Below are 16,914 nucleotides of genomic sequence, written 5' to 3' on the forward strand. Positions count from 1 at the left end.
TGCGAGGCTTTAGCTGCCAGTGGAACGGGACATTTTCTGTTGTTCGGTGACCCTTCTTCTATCATGAAAACTTCCATCAATATGTCTCTTCATAGTCTGAATCCTGGAAAGGAAAGAATAGTAGTCGCGGTGTGTCTATGAAATACATGCCACAGTCGGAATTCAGGTAAAGACCACGTGGTAGGGCCCCCAAATGGAACTCAGCTGGGGGCTTCATTAACAGTAAAATGGCACTGACTCAAGCCACCTAAATTTATTAAGTATTTCAAATTTAATATATCCAAACTCAGCTCCTGATCTGCCTACAACTTGTTCCACCCACAGGCTTGTACGTATTAGAAAATGGCAACTCTATTCTACCATTTGCTCAGGTCAAGATTTACCCTTAACTCCTCTCATTTGTTCACAGACACATGCAACTCGTCAAGAAGTCCTTCTGGCTTTACCTACAAACTATAACCAGAGAACAACCACTTCTCACCATCCCCACTATCACCACCTTGGTCCAGATCAACACCCTTTTCCCTCACCTCCATTATTGCTAAAGTCTCCTAAATGGACTGTGTTTCTGTCATGGTCCCTCACTACCTGTTTTCAACACAGAAGCCAGAATGACATTTTTAGCGCTTTAATCAGTTCAGCGTTCTCTTTGCAAAAACCTCCAGTGGACTCTGTTTCAGTAAGACTGAAAGTCTAGGTCATTACAGTCATGCAATGTTCTATAAGATATGACGTTATCTCTCTGAAGAAACACTATTCTTTGCCTTGCTCTATTCATTCCTGCCACATTGGCCTCCGTGCTGTTCCTCGAACATGCCAATCATGGCCACTCCCCAGGGTCTTTGCACCGACCATTTCCTCTGCCTAGAATAATGCTCCTCCCTGGTAGCCATGTCTCTTGCTTGTTTTAGATGTCTGTTTAAATATCATCTTAATGAGGATGCCCTCAACCATCTTATTTTTTTTGGCCACATCATGTGGCTTATGGGATCTTAGTTCTCCAATCAGGGATTGAACCTGGTCCACGACAGTGAAAGTGTCTAGTCCTAAGCACTGGACCACTAGAGAATTCCCCCAACCATCCTATTTAGTACCACACCCCCTTATCTAGCCATTGCATCTCTTTTTCCTATTTTATTTTTTCTCTATAGCATGAAGCACTATCTGAGACACTATATCTTACTAATTTTAAAAAGATATAGTTAGCTATTATTTGTACCCCAATTTAAGAGAAGGTAACATTTCAACTGTGTCCTGGAGGATGAGACATAACTAACAATGTTGTGTAGTTTCCACTGTACAGCAAAGTGATTCTTTTTCTTTTTAATTTTTATCTTATATTGGAATATAGTTGATTAACAATGCTGTATTAGTTTCAGAAAAATGATTCCTTTTCCCCCTGTTTTTTTCAGTTTTTATTTTATCTTGGAATATAGTTGATTTAAACTGTTGTGTTAGTTTCAGGACATTAGCTTATTTTGTGTTATCAAAATATTCAAATCCCAAAGGGTTTTAATTAGATTCTATTCACTGGCACTATCCACCTTTCTCTCATCAGAGAAGCCACTTATAATACTCAAGTACATGAGAGAAAGAGAAACAAAGAACACTGCGATGAGTAACTGGGCTGCAGTCATCTGGCCAAGTGCTGAGCTTAGCAGTAAGTACAAAGAAGGCTCAAGTTTAAACCCTGAAATGACAGGTATACTTCATATTACATCATGAGTTGCTTTTGACCTGTTTCCAACAGTACCACATCAGAAAGCCTCTCCTCCTAGGATCCTGGGGCAGCCATGCAAGCCTACCAGTCATAGCAAGTGCTTTCCGTAATTTCAATCAAAACTCAAGCCTTCCAACATGGGTATTTCTTATGGACAAAACAGTCAAGTCATCTAAACGGTGATATCACTCTAATTTCCTGGGAAAAACTGAGGCTCAGCAGAAAAGCTCAGTTCCACTGGCTTTAGTTTCAGCCAGTTCAGCCAGCTCTCCCAGTATGACCTTAGCAACACAGGACACTCCTCTTTCAGGATGTTTCCTGTCAGTCAGCAGAGGCTGCCTACACAGTCCCCTTCCCTAACCTAAGGACACCACTCAGTGCCCACAGGACAGAAAATAAAATAGTGGTTAGAAATGGGAAGGGTCCCCTGAGACTAAAACGCTCTGGGCAAAGACCTTGGCTCATACTTTGCTGCAGACCTACCTGCATGTCCCCTGCTTCTCTGAGGACAAAGGATTACCTTAATTAAGCAGGAAAACAAAGCATGAACAGTGAAACGGCATGGGCTTACCACACACTCGGCACAACGAACACAAAGCTTCGCCATACAGTCATCCCCTTCCTGGTCAGTGCTGTAGAAAGAGGACAGACCAAATATGGACAGTCACCATCCTTGGTAGTGACTGTTAAGAGGACAAGTGTTGAAGTCAGACGGGTGTGGTTTTAAATTCCAGTTCTGCCACTTACTAACAGGGTGACTGGGCAAATTATTTAAGCTCCAGGAGCCTGTTTCCTCATCTACAAAATGCAGGTATTACCAGCTATACTTAAAGGACAGTGGTGAGGAGTATATGCAAAATAAGCACATGTAAATCATGGACCACAGTGCTTGGCACATACTAAGTGCTCAATAAATAAGAGCCAGTGGCAACTGTTCATTTAGAACTATACTTGGCATCAACCATGTCTGGGCACTGTCCCTTGAGCTCCTGATTTCCTGAGGGTGAGAGACCCATTAGAACGTAACAAGTATGTCACAATACAATGTGATAAATGTTTTCATAGAGTTAACGTCAAACTGCTGCAGCAGCAAAGGGGAGAGAGAGATTAGTTTACCCTGAAAGAGACAGGGAAATTCAAGAGTAGGAGAAGCTGCAGCAGGGTCTTGGAAGATAAGGAAGAGTTTTCCAGGCAAACAAGGGAAGGAGGGAGGCGAATCCAGGTGAGAGGGAAGCACACTGAAAAAAAATTTTAATATCTAAATAGGGCTTCCTTGGTGGTCTAGTGGTTAAGAATCTGCCTTGCAACGCAAGGGACACCAGTTCAGCCCCTGGTCTGGGAAGATCCCACATGCTGTGAGGCAACTAGACCTTTGTGCTACAACTACTGAGCCTACGCTCTAGAGCCCACACTCTGCAACAACAGAAGCCACCACAACGAGAAGCCCACGCACCACAACGGGAGAGAAGCCCACGCACCATAACGGGAGAGTAGCCCCCGCTGGCTGCAACTAGAGACAGCCTGTGCACAGCAACAAAGACCCAGAGCAACCAAATAAATAAATTTTCTTTTTTAAAGATCTAAGTGAGTATAGTAGGTTTGGAGAAGGAAACAACTCACTGGGACCAATGAGAAGAAATAGCAAATAAACAATGTGATTCACGCTTAGATCATAAGGAGGTCTTATTAGACCATGCTTAGAAATAGACATTTTAGTATTTTTTACCAAGAGTTCTTTGCCTTGTGGGAGGCCACAGATTCCTTTAAAGTGGACTCTTACTCCCATTATATAAATGTGTACATGCATACACACACACACACAGATTTTAGATTCTCTCAAAGTAAGATTTCTCTTCCAAGGTTCCAAGCCCCTGAAATTGACAATGGAGAACCAACAGAGTTTTATGTAGACTTTTGCTACCCTTTTTTTTTTTTTTTTTAGTGGATTTGTTCTTAGGGGAAATACTGGATCACACCTGCTCACTTGCTTTTGATAATCAGAATCCGGTTAACCTCTTTGGAGCATTTGCTGACCAAGAATAGTTCTCGCTTATTTAAATTATGTAGCCCTCCATGACTGTTCTAAAGCCTCTTTCACTGCTCAGACATTTCTGTCAGCTTGGTGCCAGAATAAGGAAAAGGAAAAAATAATTGACTTGGTGATCTCCTGTTCATTTGGAAGGAATGAGAGATTCATTTCAGAATTTACATTTTTATTTCCAAAAAAAAAAAAAAGAGACTAGGACCATGCTATTAACTCCTCTATCTCTTTCTCACCAAGTTAATATCCACAAATTTCCCTTTCAGCAGAACTGAGGTCAGCCTGGAAGAAAGGAAGGCATGGATGCAGAGGTCTGGTGCTGTCCAGAAAGCATGGCTTGGAAGAGGGTTGACAGCTCAGGACTGCAACTGGACTTACTCATCTGAAACCTCAATAGACGACTTCTTATAGCCAGACTTGCTCCTCTTCTTCAGCCCCGCAGACTTCCTTCCCATTCTCACCAGTAGCAGAATAACCACTACAGTTGAGGGAATGAAGACAAGAATGGAAAGAAGGGCCACAGAGGACAGCATCGTGCCAAAACCTGAAGGAGGGAAAGAGAAGGTAAAAAAGAGGGATGTGCGAAGTGCTTCCTATGACATGAGATAGTCTTACTTTTGCTCCAGTTTTCTTCTGATTACAAAATGAATAAATTCATGGTAGAAATACTAGAAAACACACAAAAATACAAAGAATTAAAAGCTACCCATAATCTAGATACCTAGGATCAACATGTCAGTATCTACCTGTTCACTCTTCTTTCTAGGAGTATGTGTCTCTGTTTTATGTTTTGGGGTTTTGGCCACGAGGCAGGTGGGATCTTAGCTCCCCTGACAGGGATGGAAAACACACCCCCAGCATTGGAAGATGAAGTCTTAACCACTGGACCACCAGGGAAGTCCCCAGGAGTATGTGGGTATGAGTGGGAATACAGGGAGGAGAATATACATTCAGAAGTGTAGACTATACTTTATATACTTTTTCTAACCTCTTTTTTATTTACTATATAAATATTTTCCATAAATATTCCATCCATGTGTGATTTTTTTTTCCATTTTATTTATTTTTTTCATTGGATTATAATTGGTGGCTTCCTTGGTGATTCAGACGGTAAAGAGTCCACCTGCAATGCAGGAAACTCGGTTCGATCCCTGGGTCGGGAAGATCCCCTGGAGGAGGAAATGGCAACCTACTCGAGTATTCTTGCCTGGAGAATCCCATGGACAGAGGAGCCTGGCAGGCTACAGTCCATGGGGTCACAAAGAGTTGGACACGACTGAGCGGCTAACTCACACACATGATTGCCTTACAACGGGGTGTTAGTTTCTGCTGTGCAACGGTGTGAATCAACTGTGTGTGTTCATATCTCCCTCCCCTTTGAGCCTCTCCCACTCCTCCAGGCATCCCACAGCTGAGCCGAGCTCCCTGTGCCCCACAGCACTTTCCCACTAGCTGTCTATTTTGCCTGTGGTGTGCACGTGTGTCAATGCCGCTCTTCCAGTTCACCCCATCCTCTCCTGCTCCCACTGTATCCACAAAGTCTGTTCTCCAAGTCTGCATCTCTTTTCCTGCCCTGCAAATAGCTTCATCAGTACAGGTGTGACTTTTTTTAAGGGCTGCAGAGTATTCTGCATATTGAATAATTTATTGAATCAATCTGCTAATGCTGGATATTCAAGTTGTTTCCAATTCTTTGAATCTATGAGTTATATAATGATGATCATCCTTGTATATAAACGTTCATACTTAGCTCTATTTTTTAAAACAGTTTAAAATGGAATTGCTGGATCAAAGGATATATAATTTTAAGGTATCTGATTTATACTATCAAACAGTCTGCCAGAAAAACTATACCAGTATCTACTCCCACCAGCAGTATGAATGTGTCCATGTCTTTGAAATCTATGAGTTGTCCTAAAAAAATAAAGAAAAAGAAAGGGAAGGGAGAAAGAGAGGGACATACAGAAAGATTTGAGAAATGACAAGGTAGCTGTAATGAACCATAATGCAGGTCTCTATCTCTAAATCTTTGGTTCAAATCCAAATAAGGACTAGAATGACCACTCAATAGTCACCAGGGAATGGTGGAAGAAAAAAGGAGGGTCCTTATCCCACTCATGTTTCATACCGAATGCAAACAGCTGCTCTTTGCAACAGAAAAGAAATGTGCAGCCTCCATATTTAAAGGAGGTACCCTTTCAAGACTCAGGCAAAAACACAGTCTCATAACTGAGGGTATGAACACATTAGGGAAACCAGAATGACATCTGTTTCACAAAGATAGCAACCCTCTATTTACTCAGGGGTTTGCATTACATTCCACAAGAACCTGAAATGAAAATTTAAAGAAGAATCATGGCAAAACTATGACGATATTTGAAAAAAAAAAAAAGCTTTAGTTTGCAAAATAAAGAACTCATTCTCAAAGACACTTCAAGATGGCAGAATGTTCTGATAAAGATAGGGTAAGTTCTGCTTATCACTGATCTCTCCACAAACCACCACAGAAGTCCCAGAGCACTCACTGCAGCACAGAGTTGGTGGCAGTTAGCTTACCCCTTTCTGTGACTGTCAGCTCTGTCGCCGGAATATTATGGTGCACATCCGGGGGGTTTTTCACAGCACAGCTGAATGTCCCATTGTCCTTCATGGTAGGATTGTTTATGCTTATGGATGCATCCCCTTTGTATACATCCCCAACCCAGGAAATTCGATCCCGAAAAGTGCCTGCTGTGGTTGGGTACTGGAAAGACTGATAATGAAAAATCTAGGAAAGCAACACAATGAGAGAAAAAAAAAAGAGTTAATATGGAAAATGCAATGAAACGTAAAGCTAAGTAGGTCCAAAATAAAATACAAATGTATAATGGGTTTTCCCAGTTGGACAATTTTTTCTTATGCTTTGTTCACTTCTGTACTATAGGTTAAAAAGACAGGTTTATGAAACTTGTCCCCAAAACAGTCCTAATGAAAGAATCCAAGAATTCTGATTCTTGAACCTCTTCTCCCCAAAGTACTAAAGTAGCAGGTCTCAACTAGGGGCAATTTTACCCTCAAGACATTTGGCACCATCTGGAGATATTTTTTGTTGTATTACTGGTATCTGGAGGGTAAAGGCCAGGGGATATTGCTGAAAATCCTACAGTGCATAGGCTAGCCCCCCACAACAAAGAATTATCTGGATCAAAATGCCAATAGTGCCAAAGTCAATAAATCCTATTCTAAAGCAGCATCTACTATCATATGGAACTTTATAGGGTCCAATCAATCTCTACACATTCACTCACCTGACCTTCACAACAACACTGAACTATCCATGGGGCAGACAGGGAAACAAGGCCAAAAACAAAAAATTAAGTGAGTTCCTCAAAGGCACACAACGAATAAGCGGGAAAGGAGGGAGTTTTCATTTATCGTCAGAATCACCAAGAGGCTATAACATAAGCCTCTCTCAAGTCATCTATCTTAGAAATTAATAAAACCCCAAGTCAGATGTGTGACTGGTACTCAATGAATATACACTGATTTAAAACAACACTGATTCAGATTGGTGATCACCTACCTAATCACCAAAAAACACCTCATTACACCTGATGGTATGTTGGGCAGGCCCTACACTACAATATCATCTTTCTCTCTTTTGCAAGACTCTAGCCTTTCCTCGTTCTTTTCTTACTTGGTATCCTCCCCACTTAGGAGCCCAGGCTTTTACAAACACTGCATTGCCCAATTGTGAAAAGCAATTTCCCAGAGAAGACACTAAATCACTTCCTGGTTCAGGCATTCATTCAATGAATACTTGTTGCACACATACTACATGCCCTTAGTCACTGTGTTTAGCAAAATGATACAGTGGGATTCAGGCAGGAATTTACCAGCTAGTGGGAAATACAGATATTAGTAAACAATATTTGTTTACTAATTGATTTACACAGCTGGAACACTCTTTGAGTGTTCCAAAGATGGAGGTAAAGAATAACTATCATAGATTATCAGCATCAGCATAAAAGGATTTAAAACTCCTTATTGACAAAACAATTTTTGTTCAGAAAACAAAGATCATGTCATCTGGTCCCATCACTTCATGGCAAATAGATGGAGAAACAGTGGAAACAGTGGTAGACTATTTGGGGGGTTCCAAAATCACTGCAGATAGTGACTGCAGCCATGAAATTAAAAGACACTTATTCCTTGGAAGAAAAGTTATGACCAACTTAGACAGCATATTAAAAAGCAGAGACATTACTTTGCCAACAAAGGTCTATCTAGTCAAGGCTATGGTTTTTCCAGTAGTCATGTATGGATGTGAGAGTTGGACTGTGAAGAAAGCTGAGTGCTTTGATGCTTTTGAACTGTGGTGTTGGAGAAGACTCGAGAGTCCCTTGGACTGCAAGGAGATCCAACCAGTCCATCCTAAAGGAGATCAGTCCTGGGTGTTCATTGGAAGGACTGATGCTGAAGCTGAAACTCCAATACTTTGGTTATCTGATGCGAAGAGCTGACTCATTTGAAAAGACCCTGATGCTGGGAAAGTTTGAAGGTGAGAGGAGAAGGGGACGACAGAGGATGAGATGGTTGGATGGCATCACCGACTCAGTGGACATGAGTTTGAGTAAATTCCAGGAGTTGGTGATGGACAGCGAGGCCTGGCATGCTGCAGTCCATGGGGTCGCAGAGTTGGACACGACTGAGTGACTGAACTGAACTGAACTGATTGACAAAACAAAGCCTGCTGTGAATCTTCAAGATTAATCTAATCTGTAAATTTCAAGTTAAACTAGTGATATTCAAATCCTGTTATCTGATTAGTTTGATAGAATCCTGACTGAGCACATAACTGCAACATAGCATAATGCAAACTTTAAGGGTCCAATAATTCCAGCTTGGGTGCGTTTGCTGATTTCCTGACTAGCCTCAGAAAAAGCAGCACCATATGAGAACTGCTGTTTGCATTTCAGGTTTCTACCCCTAGAAAATCCCCATTGTTTATTCTGTCCTACTTTTGGCCAAAGGAGTCATATAAAGCCAGCCATAATTTCCTGGCCACTCAAAATAAAGTGACCTATTTTAAGTCTAAAGAAAAAGGACTGCAAATACAGCCTTGCTTCCCTCCCTGGAGCCACCTTCACTAGAACAACCCACTGGGACACCTACTGTAGCTACTGGGAGATGCTACATGGCATTCAATAATGACTCCTAAAACAAAGTCCAAAGCTTACATATTAAAATCAAAGAGAAATTACTTCTAGTGAAGGAAATAGGATAACAAATGAAGGATACTTTCAAAAACACAATCTTACATACTGCTATGACATTCACTTTCTTGATAAAATGTATCCTGACCTAGGATGTTGCTGGAAGCATACAGAGAAAGTATTTTTTAATAGCACTGCAATCTTCAATTAGACATCCACAATGGATTTGAGCCATAAACGTGTTTTATGTGTGTGATTAAAATATATTGCTTCTAATATTTCAAGACCATCTGTCACCAACAGCATCTGTCATCAACATAAGGTGCCACCACATCCTTCAAAGGGAGTTATGTAAATCAACGCAGATGTTTATATACTGGAGAAGATGCCAAGATAAATCTACACAGTGCTGATATACAAACAGATACACCCACAGAGATGACCTCACATGACAGGAAATGAGCAGTATTAAGTGAAAGGATGTCTAAGACTGGGACCTATAGAATTTTTCTATCCAACAGCCTGGAGGTACCCTTTTGGTACAACAAATCTTAAACTCAAGCTATGAAGCCAAGCAAAATGAAACAACAAAGGGGAAACAAAATTAAACCACATTTCCTCTGAGTTTCTGACTGGTTTTTTCCTATAGCATATTTGCAAGATTCTTACATAGAAGAAAAAGCCCTCCATGACCAAAAATGGCTGTCATACAGAGTAGAAGCTCATCTCCTTCTATTTAATAGAAGCTCATCTTCTATTTGAAGATGAGAAGGCCTGAAGTATGCCTGTGACTTAGAATAAAAGGGTTCCAGAGTTGTTGACCACAGAAAGCTCAAAGAAACAGCCATAAAAGTATACACTTACTGGGATTTCCTTGGTGGTCTAGTGGTTAAGAATCCACCTTGCAACGCAGGGGACGTGGGTTCTATCCCTGGTTGGGAAACTAAGACCCCACATGCCGTGGGGCAACTAAGCCACGTGCCACAACTAAAGAGCCCATGTGAGTCTACACAGCCAAATAAATAAATGTTGTAAAAATTAAAGTATACACTTACTGATTCCGTGCGACTGCTGCTCGGAGGTCGGTATGTCCAGTCTATGGTGAGTTTGTCTGTGATAGAAGAGGATGACTTGAAGGTGCATCTCAACTTGATATTTTCTCCAACATAACCCCGGACATGGGCATCCGCTTTAATCTCCAGGGAAAAGACGACATAAACACCTAATCAAAGCAAGCCCAAACTTTTAAAATGTGTGCACTGGATGGAATACATAGATGTGAGTGAACAACACAGAAGCACTAGGTATCATTTTTAGGTCTCTCATCAAAAAGCTATGGGAATAAATATCTTCTCAGGCAGGCCCAAAACAATAAGGAGTGGATATCTACATTAATTAACAGTGGGGTGGTGGTTCATCATTTTACAAAATGAAGTCATAGAATGAAAGTCTGGGTAAAAATTTTAAACCTGGTCATACCAGCATTTTTCCAATAGACTTGTGGTTAAATTAACTATAATGAAGCATGTCAGCCCACAAAAGGCTAAAAGGCAATGCCACCCACTCCCTTGACACACTTACACTGCGGGAGTATGACAACTATTGTATCTGAGGGATTTACCCCAAATACAGCTCAGCTGTTAACCTAAAGCTATCACTGTCCCAACCACCAGCAGAAATAAGAATTGGAATTTTTTTCAAAGAATTTTATAAATCTACCTTGAGGTTCTCTCTGGTTTGGTTTTGTTTTTCCCTTTCTTAAAGGTGGTTAATGAAATAGATGGGAAACAGTGGAAACAGTGTCAGACTTTATTTTTTTGGGTTCCAAAATCACTGCAGATGGTGACTGCAGCCATGAAATTAAAAGACGCTGACTCCTTGGAAGGAAAGTTATGACCAACCTAGATAGCATATTCAAAAGCAGAGACATTACTTTGCCAGCAAAGGTCTGTCTAGTCAAGGCAGTAGTCATGTATGGATGTGAGAGTTGGACTGTGAAGAAGGCTGAGCGCCGAAGAATTGATGCTTTTGAACTGTGGTGTTGGAGAAGACTCTTGAGAGTCCCTTGGACTGCAAGGAGATCCAACCAGTCCATTCTGAAGGAGATCAACCCTGGGATTTCTTTGGAAGGAATGATGCTGAAGCTGAAACTCCAGTACTTTGGCCACCTCATGTGAAGAGTCGACTCATTGGAAAAGACTTTGATGCTGGGAGGGATTGGGGGCAGGAGAAGAAGGGGACGACAGAGGATGAGATGGCTGGATGGCATCACCGACTTGATGGATGTGAGTTTGAGTGAACTCCGGGAGATGGTGATGGACAGGGAGGTCTGGCGTGCTGGGATTCATGGGGTCACAAAGAGTCAGACACAACTGAGTGACTGATCTGAATCTGAATGAATCACATACTCATTAAAAGTAAATCAGGGGCAAGAAAAAGTTTATTAAATTTGCAATTTAATGCATTTTTTTGGCTTGGTAAGGTTCTTTTTTTTTATTGGAGGATAATTGCTTTACAATGTTGTGTTCATTTCTGCTGCACAACAACGTGATTCAGCTGTAAGTATACATGTATCCCCTCCCTCTTGCGCCTCCCCCCTCCCCCATCTCACCTTGCTAGGTCACTGCAGAGCTTAGTATTCTGTGCTGTCCAGCTACATCCCACTAGCTATCTACTTTACGCATGGCAGCATATATGTGTCAGTGTTACTCATGTCAATTGTCCCACCCTCTCCTTCCCCTGCCGTGTCCACAAGTCCATTCTCTGCATCCCTATTTCTGCCCTGCAAATCTGTTCATCAGTACCATTTTTCTAGATTCCAAATATATGTTAATATATGATATTTTTTTCTCTTTCTGACTTACCTCACTCTGCATGACAGCCTCTAGGCAATTTAATGCATTTTAAAATGTAAAAATATGATTTTAAAACTCTCTAGAGACTTCCTCTGTCCAAAACCACCCCCATAGATCCAACTCTGAAACCCTGTCTCCCCTAAAAGAGTTGGCACTTTCTTTGGACAATTCCCTCTACTTTCAGAGAACAGTAGTAGCAAATTCTCTCCCACTAGGGAGCCACTTTTTAGGAAAGTAAGCCACTAGCAGTTCGTTTTTCCTGCTTCCTTCTCCACCACAATGAGCTATGATTTATCTGGCAGGCCAAAGGCAAAGAGAGCAGCAAGGTTTCAAAAGAGAACAAACCCACACACCATTCTGAAAACCAGCAGTCCCTCTGGTTGAGACAGTATACAAATCCCAGCCCTATCAATTGCTGACTCTGTGGTCTTCATACTTGATTTCTTCAGCTTCTCGTTCTGGTAGGAATGAGAATAACAACACTTACCTTAGTAGGTAACTGTGAGAAATGTTTGAATTAAAACAGGTGCCACATTAAGAAGCCTACCTAACCCAGGGTAAGTGATCAATGCGCATTAGCTAGCTTCATCATCCTTACTGCCACCTCTTTAGTTCCGTCCTTAACCACCTCAGAAATGCAGAGGATACCACCTTAATGCCAGAAAGTGAAGAGGAACTAAAGAGCCTCTTGATGAGGGTGAAAGAGAAGAGTGAAAAGGATGACTTAAAACTAAATATTAAAAAAACTAAGACCATGGCATCTGGTCCCATCACTTCATGGCAAACAGATTGGGGAAAAATGGAAACAGTGACAGACTTTATTTTCTTGGCTTCCAAAATCACTAAGGACAGTGACTTCAGCCATGAAATTAAAAGACACCTGCTCCTTGGAAGAAAAATTATGACTCTTTGCAACCCCATGGACTGTAGCCTACCAGGCTCCTCTGTCCATGAGATTTTCCAGGCAATAGTACTGGAGTGGATTGCCATTTCCTTCTCCAGGGGAATCTTCCCGACCCAGGGATCGAACCCAGGTCTCCCTCACTGTAGACAGACGCTTTACCGCCTTAGCCACCAGGGAAGTCCTGATAAACTAACTGATAAACACCGTACTAAAAAACAGAAACATCTCTTTGCAAAAAAGATCCATATAGTCAACGCTATGGTTTATCTAGTAGTCAAGTAGGGATGTGAGAGTTGGACCAAAAAGAAGGCCTAGAGAAAAAAAAAAAAAAGACGACTGAGCGCCAAAGAGTTGATGCTTTTGAACTGTGGTTCTGTAGAAGGCTCTTGAGAGTCCCTTGGACAGTAAGATCAAACCAGTAAATCCTAAAGGAAATCAACCCTGAATATTCATTGGATGGACTGATGCTAAAGCTCCAATACTTTGGCCACCTGATACAAGGAGCTGACTCATTGCATGAGCCCCTGGTGCTAGGAAAGACTGAGGGCAGGAGGAGAAGGGGGTGACAGAGAATGAGATTGTTGGATGGCATCATCAACTCAAAGACATGAATTTGAGCAAACTCCAGGAGATGGTGAAGGACAGGGAAGCTTGGCATGCTGCAGTCCATGGATTGCAAAGAGTCAGACACAACTTAGCAACTGAACTGAACTCAACTTACGCTCTCAACCTTTCTTAACACAGACATACTTATGAGTCATCCATTCCACTCCCTTTACCTCTGCTGCTTTTAATCACTTTTTTCTCTCCTCTCTGGACAATCCAGTCTGTTCACATTCCTCTTAAAAGGAGGAGACCAAGACTAAGCTTACAAGACCAAGACTAAGCCCATCCCCAAAATGAGGACTATTTCTGGCTCGTTCATCTAAAACATCCTGACTTTGCCATGCTAAACTTGTCATTCCTCCCATGCCTTTGCAAATGCTGCTCCTCTGCCTGGAAAGACTTCATCCTTCAAAACCTTGTCACTCCTAAGCCCTCACTCCTGATCCAAGATACAGGGTCTCTGTACTAAAGATACAGCTCTAAAAACTGGAAAGCAGAAATAAATAATAAACAGATAATCTACATTCTTGGAGAAGGCAATGGCACCCCACTCCAATACTCTTACCTGGAGAATCCCATGGACAGAGGAGCCTGGTGGGCTGCAGTCCATGGGGTCGCTAAGAGTCGGACACGACTGAGCGACTTCACTTTCACTTTTCACTTTCATGCATTGGAGAAGGCAATGGCAACCCACTCCAGTGTTCTTGCCTGGAGAATCCCAGGGACGGGGGAGCCTGGTGGGCTGCCGTCTATGGGGTCGCACAGAGTCAGACACGACTGAAGTGACTTAGCAAATCTACATTCTCCTCATATCCTTTATACATTTGGATTGGCCAAAAAGGTCACTCAGGTTTTACATAAGAACTTATGGAAAAACCCAAACAAACTTTTTGACCAGCCCACTATCTTTATCTTAAAACATAAGAATACCAGAGAGATTTTAAAGTTTGGATTTAGAATTAGACAGACTTGAACTTGAGTTCTAGCCTAGCTACTTTCTGCCTATGAAATCTTGATATTAGTTACCTAATCTGTTCCAGACTCAGTTTTCTCACTTTAAGTGGGAATAATAAAAAAGACCTACTCCACTGAGTCACTGGGAGGATCTAATAAGATTAAAGAAGGTAACATAAAATGCTTAGCATAGAACCTGAAATTGAACCTTTCGATAAATGCTAGCTATTATCATTAAAATGAACACCACAAAGATTCAAAAACCTTCAGGAATTTTCTATTGGGCTATAACATAAAATCTAAATAGTGCCAACCTGGCCTCCTTCTGCTACTGTACCCACTACCCATCCCATCCCTTTCACTATGCCCAAAATGTCCTACCATTTCCCAAATTTACTATATCCTTCATGCTACTGTGACTTTCGTTGAATATGTCTTTGTCTAGAATGCTCTCCCCATCCCTACCAAACCTGCCTGGGTTGTTCCCACAACACAATATCCCCCACACCCTTCAAAACTCAGCTCAAATATCAGCTCCCTTACAATGCCCTCCCAAATTCTCTGATGCAGTTTATTATTTTTTTCAATTTTCACATAAAATTTAGCATATAATGCTACTCAAGCACATATACCACTGTTTGTACTCAATTTGTAAAGATGATTTCCTCCATTAAATAGAAGTAACTTAAGGGCAAAATTCAGAGGAAGAGAAGCAGGCTGAGAGAAAGAGGTGGACAGGTCACCAAAGTTCTCATATAGGAACAAAGTGTGCTTATTAGTCCCTCACTCTCCTCCTTTCCCATTTTTATAGTTTTTTCAACATTTTTAAGCCTCCTAGACACCTCTCTTTTCTTTGCACTGATTCAGGAAAAACTTGGAGAAGGCAATGGCAACCTATTCCAGTACTCTTGCCTAGAAAATACCATGGATGGAGGAGCCTGGTGGGCTGCAGTCCATGGGGTCGCTAAGAGTCGGACACGACTGAGCGACTTCACTTTCACTTTTCACTTTCATGCATTGGAGAAGGAAAGGGCAACCCACTTCAGTGTTCTTGCCTGGAGAATCCCAGGGACGGTGGAGCCTGGTGGGCTGCCATCTATGTGGTCGCACAGAGTTGGACACGACTGAAGCGACTTAGCAGCAACAGCAGCAGCAGCAGGGAAAACTCAGCCTAAATGACCACTTCTAGACTATAGCTGGTATCTACTGAAGGAGAAAAATCACACCATTGCACAAATAGTTACCATAAGAAACTCATGAATTCTATCACAGCTAAGCCTTTAATGAGGCAAGATGACATTTTTTTAATTATCTAGACTTTTTTTTTTTTTCTGCCACATTGCACAACATGTGGGATCTTAGTTCCCTGACCAGGGATCAAACACACACTCTGCCCAGAGTCTTAACCACTGAACCACCAGGGAAGTCCCAAGTTATGACGACTCTTTAACCAGCCTTGGTCAGCTCCTCTGACTCCTCAAACTTTGCCATTCTCTTTTATCCCCTGTACAACCTATAAACACCTCATTCTCAAAAGAAAACATCTCTCTTCTTCAAGAAACTTGAAGCAATACAAACTGCTTAGTCACACACCTTCGTGTGTCTGTACCCATGCTTACCTCCAATCTGAAAGGGTGTGGTGTCCCTTTTTATATGCAAGATCAAGCCCTTCTCTGCCTGGATCCCTCCCTTCCAAGCCCTGCTCCAGAAAAAAACAAACAAAAACAAAAACCCTCTCAGTATCTTCAGCTTACCCCTTTCAAGAAGGACTGTCTCTTCCCTCAGCCTCTAAAAACATAGGAGTCTCTCTCATCTATAAAAACATATAACTATTGTTACAGTATTACAGTTACAGTATGACAGGGTTAAGGAAATTTTGTTATTGTTTTAATAACAAAATTTCCTTAACCCTGTCATACTATTCATTACCAACCACTGCCCTCTCTTTCCTAAGCCAAGTTTGTGCAAAAGTTGTCTACATCTAACATCTCCCTTTCTTTCCTGCCTATCCACTCCTGGACCCCTACCACACAACCTGGACTCCACTACCACCTCTAATAAAAGGAAGTATTGTCTTAAACCTGAAAAATCCAAGGGATCAAAACTGACTTTTCTCTCCTGACTTTACTGGCTCCCTCTGCAAGAGTGACCATTTGCTCCATGACCTTCTCTGTCTCAAGGTTTCCAGGATGATACTCTCATTCATTCACTCATTCTTCAAACATAGATTTATTGAGCATCTGTTTTGTGCCACCCTCTGAGTCCAAGATTAAATGTGAGCAAAATACATATACTCCCTGTTTTGGAGTTTAAAATGCAGCAGAAGGGGACTTCCCTGGTGGTCCAGTGGCTACAACTCCACACTCTCAGGGTTGGGGTTTGATCCCTGACCAGGAAACTAGATCCCACGAGCTGCAACAAAAGATCTCACATGCCGCAACTAAGACCAAGTATAGCCAAATAAATATTTTTTAAAAGGTAGCAGAAGTTCAATATACTAATCAAATAATCATAAGGACAAATGTATTACAAACTCTGATACGCACTACATGGAAAAGACAAAGAGAGTGCTATGAGAACTATATCAGTTATGATAGGGGAGCAGGGAGTGGTTAATGAAAGTCTTCCTGAAAAGGTTA

At 41.6% G+C, this 16,914-nt stretch overlaps 1 protein-coding gene across 2 annotated transcripts in view; it reads right to left on the reverse strand.

The window, feature by feature from the left end:
* Positions 1 to 16,914, reverse strand: part of MPZL3 (myelin protein zero like 3) — a 21,710-nt gene continuing 4,796 nt past the window's right edge. The window contains exons 2-6 of one of the 2 annotated variants that reach the window (XM_068988483.1): positions 10,012 to 10,178; positions 6,318 to 6,528; positions 4,140 to 4,305; positions 2,292 to 2,352; positions 1 to 103 (exon numbers count right to left, since the gene is read on the reverse strand). In XM_068988483.1, the coding sequence (XP_068844584.1) occupies positions 77 to 103; positions 2,292 to 2,352; positions 4,140 to 4,305; positions 6,318 to 6,528; positions 10,012 to 10,178 (632 nt within the window). In that variant the 3' untranslated portion in view covers positions 1 to 76. The remainder of the gene's footprint in view (positions 104 to 2,291; positions 2,353 to 4,139; positions 4,306 to 6,317; positions 6,529 to 10,011; positions 10,179 to 16,914) is intronic. The other variant, XM_068988484.1, reaches the window with a different exon arrangement.

Source organism: Capricornis sumatraensis, chromosome 16 (genome assembly GCF_032405125.1).
Source record: "Capricornis sumatraensis isolate serow.1 chromosome 16, serow.2, whole genome shotgun sequence".
NCBI classification, from domain to species: domain Eukaryota; kingdom Metazoa; phylum Chordata; class Mammalia; order Artiodactyla; family Bovidae; genus Capricornis; species Capricornis sumatraensis.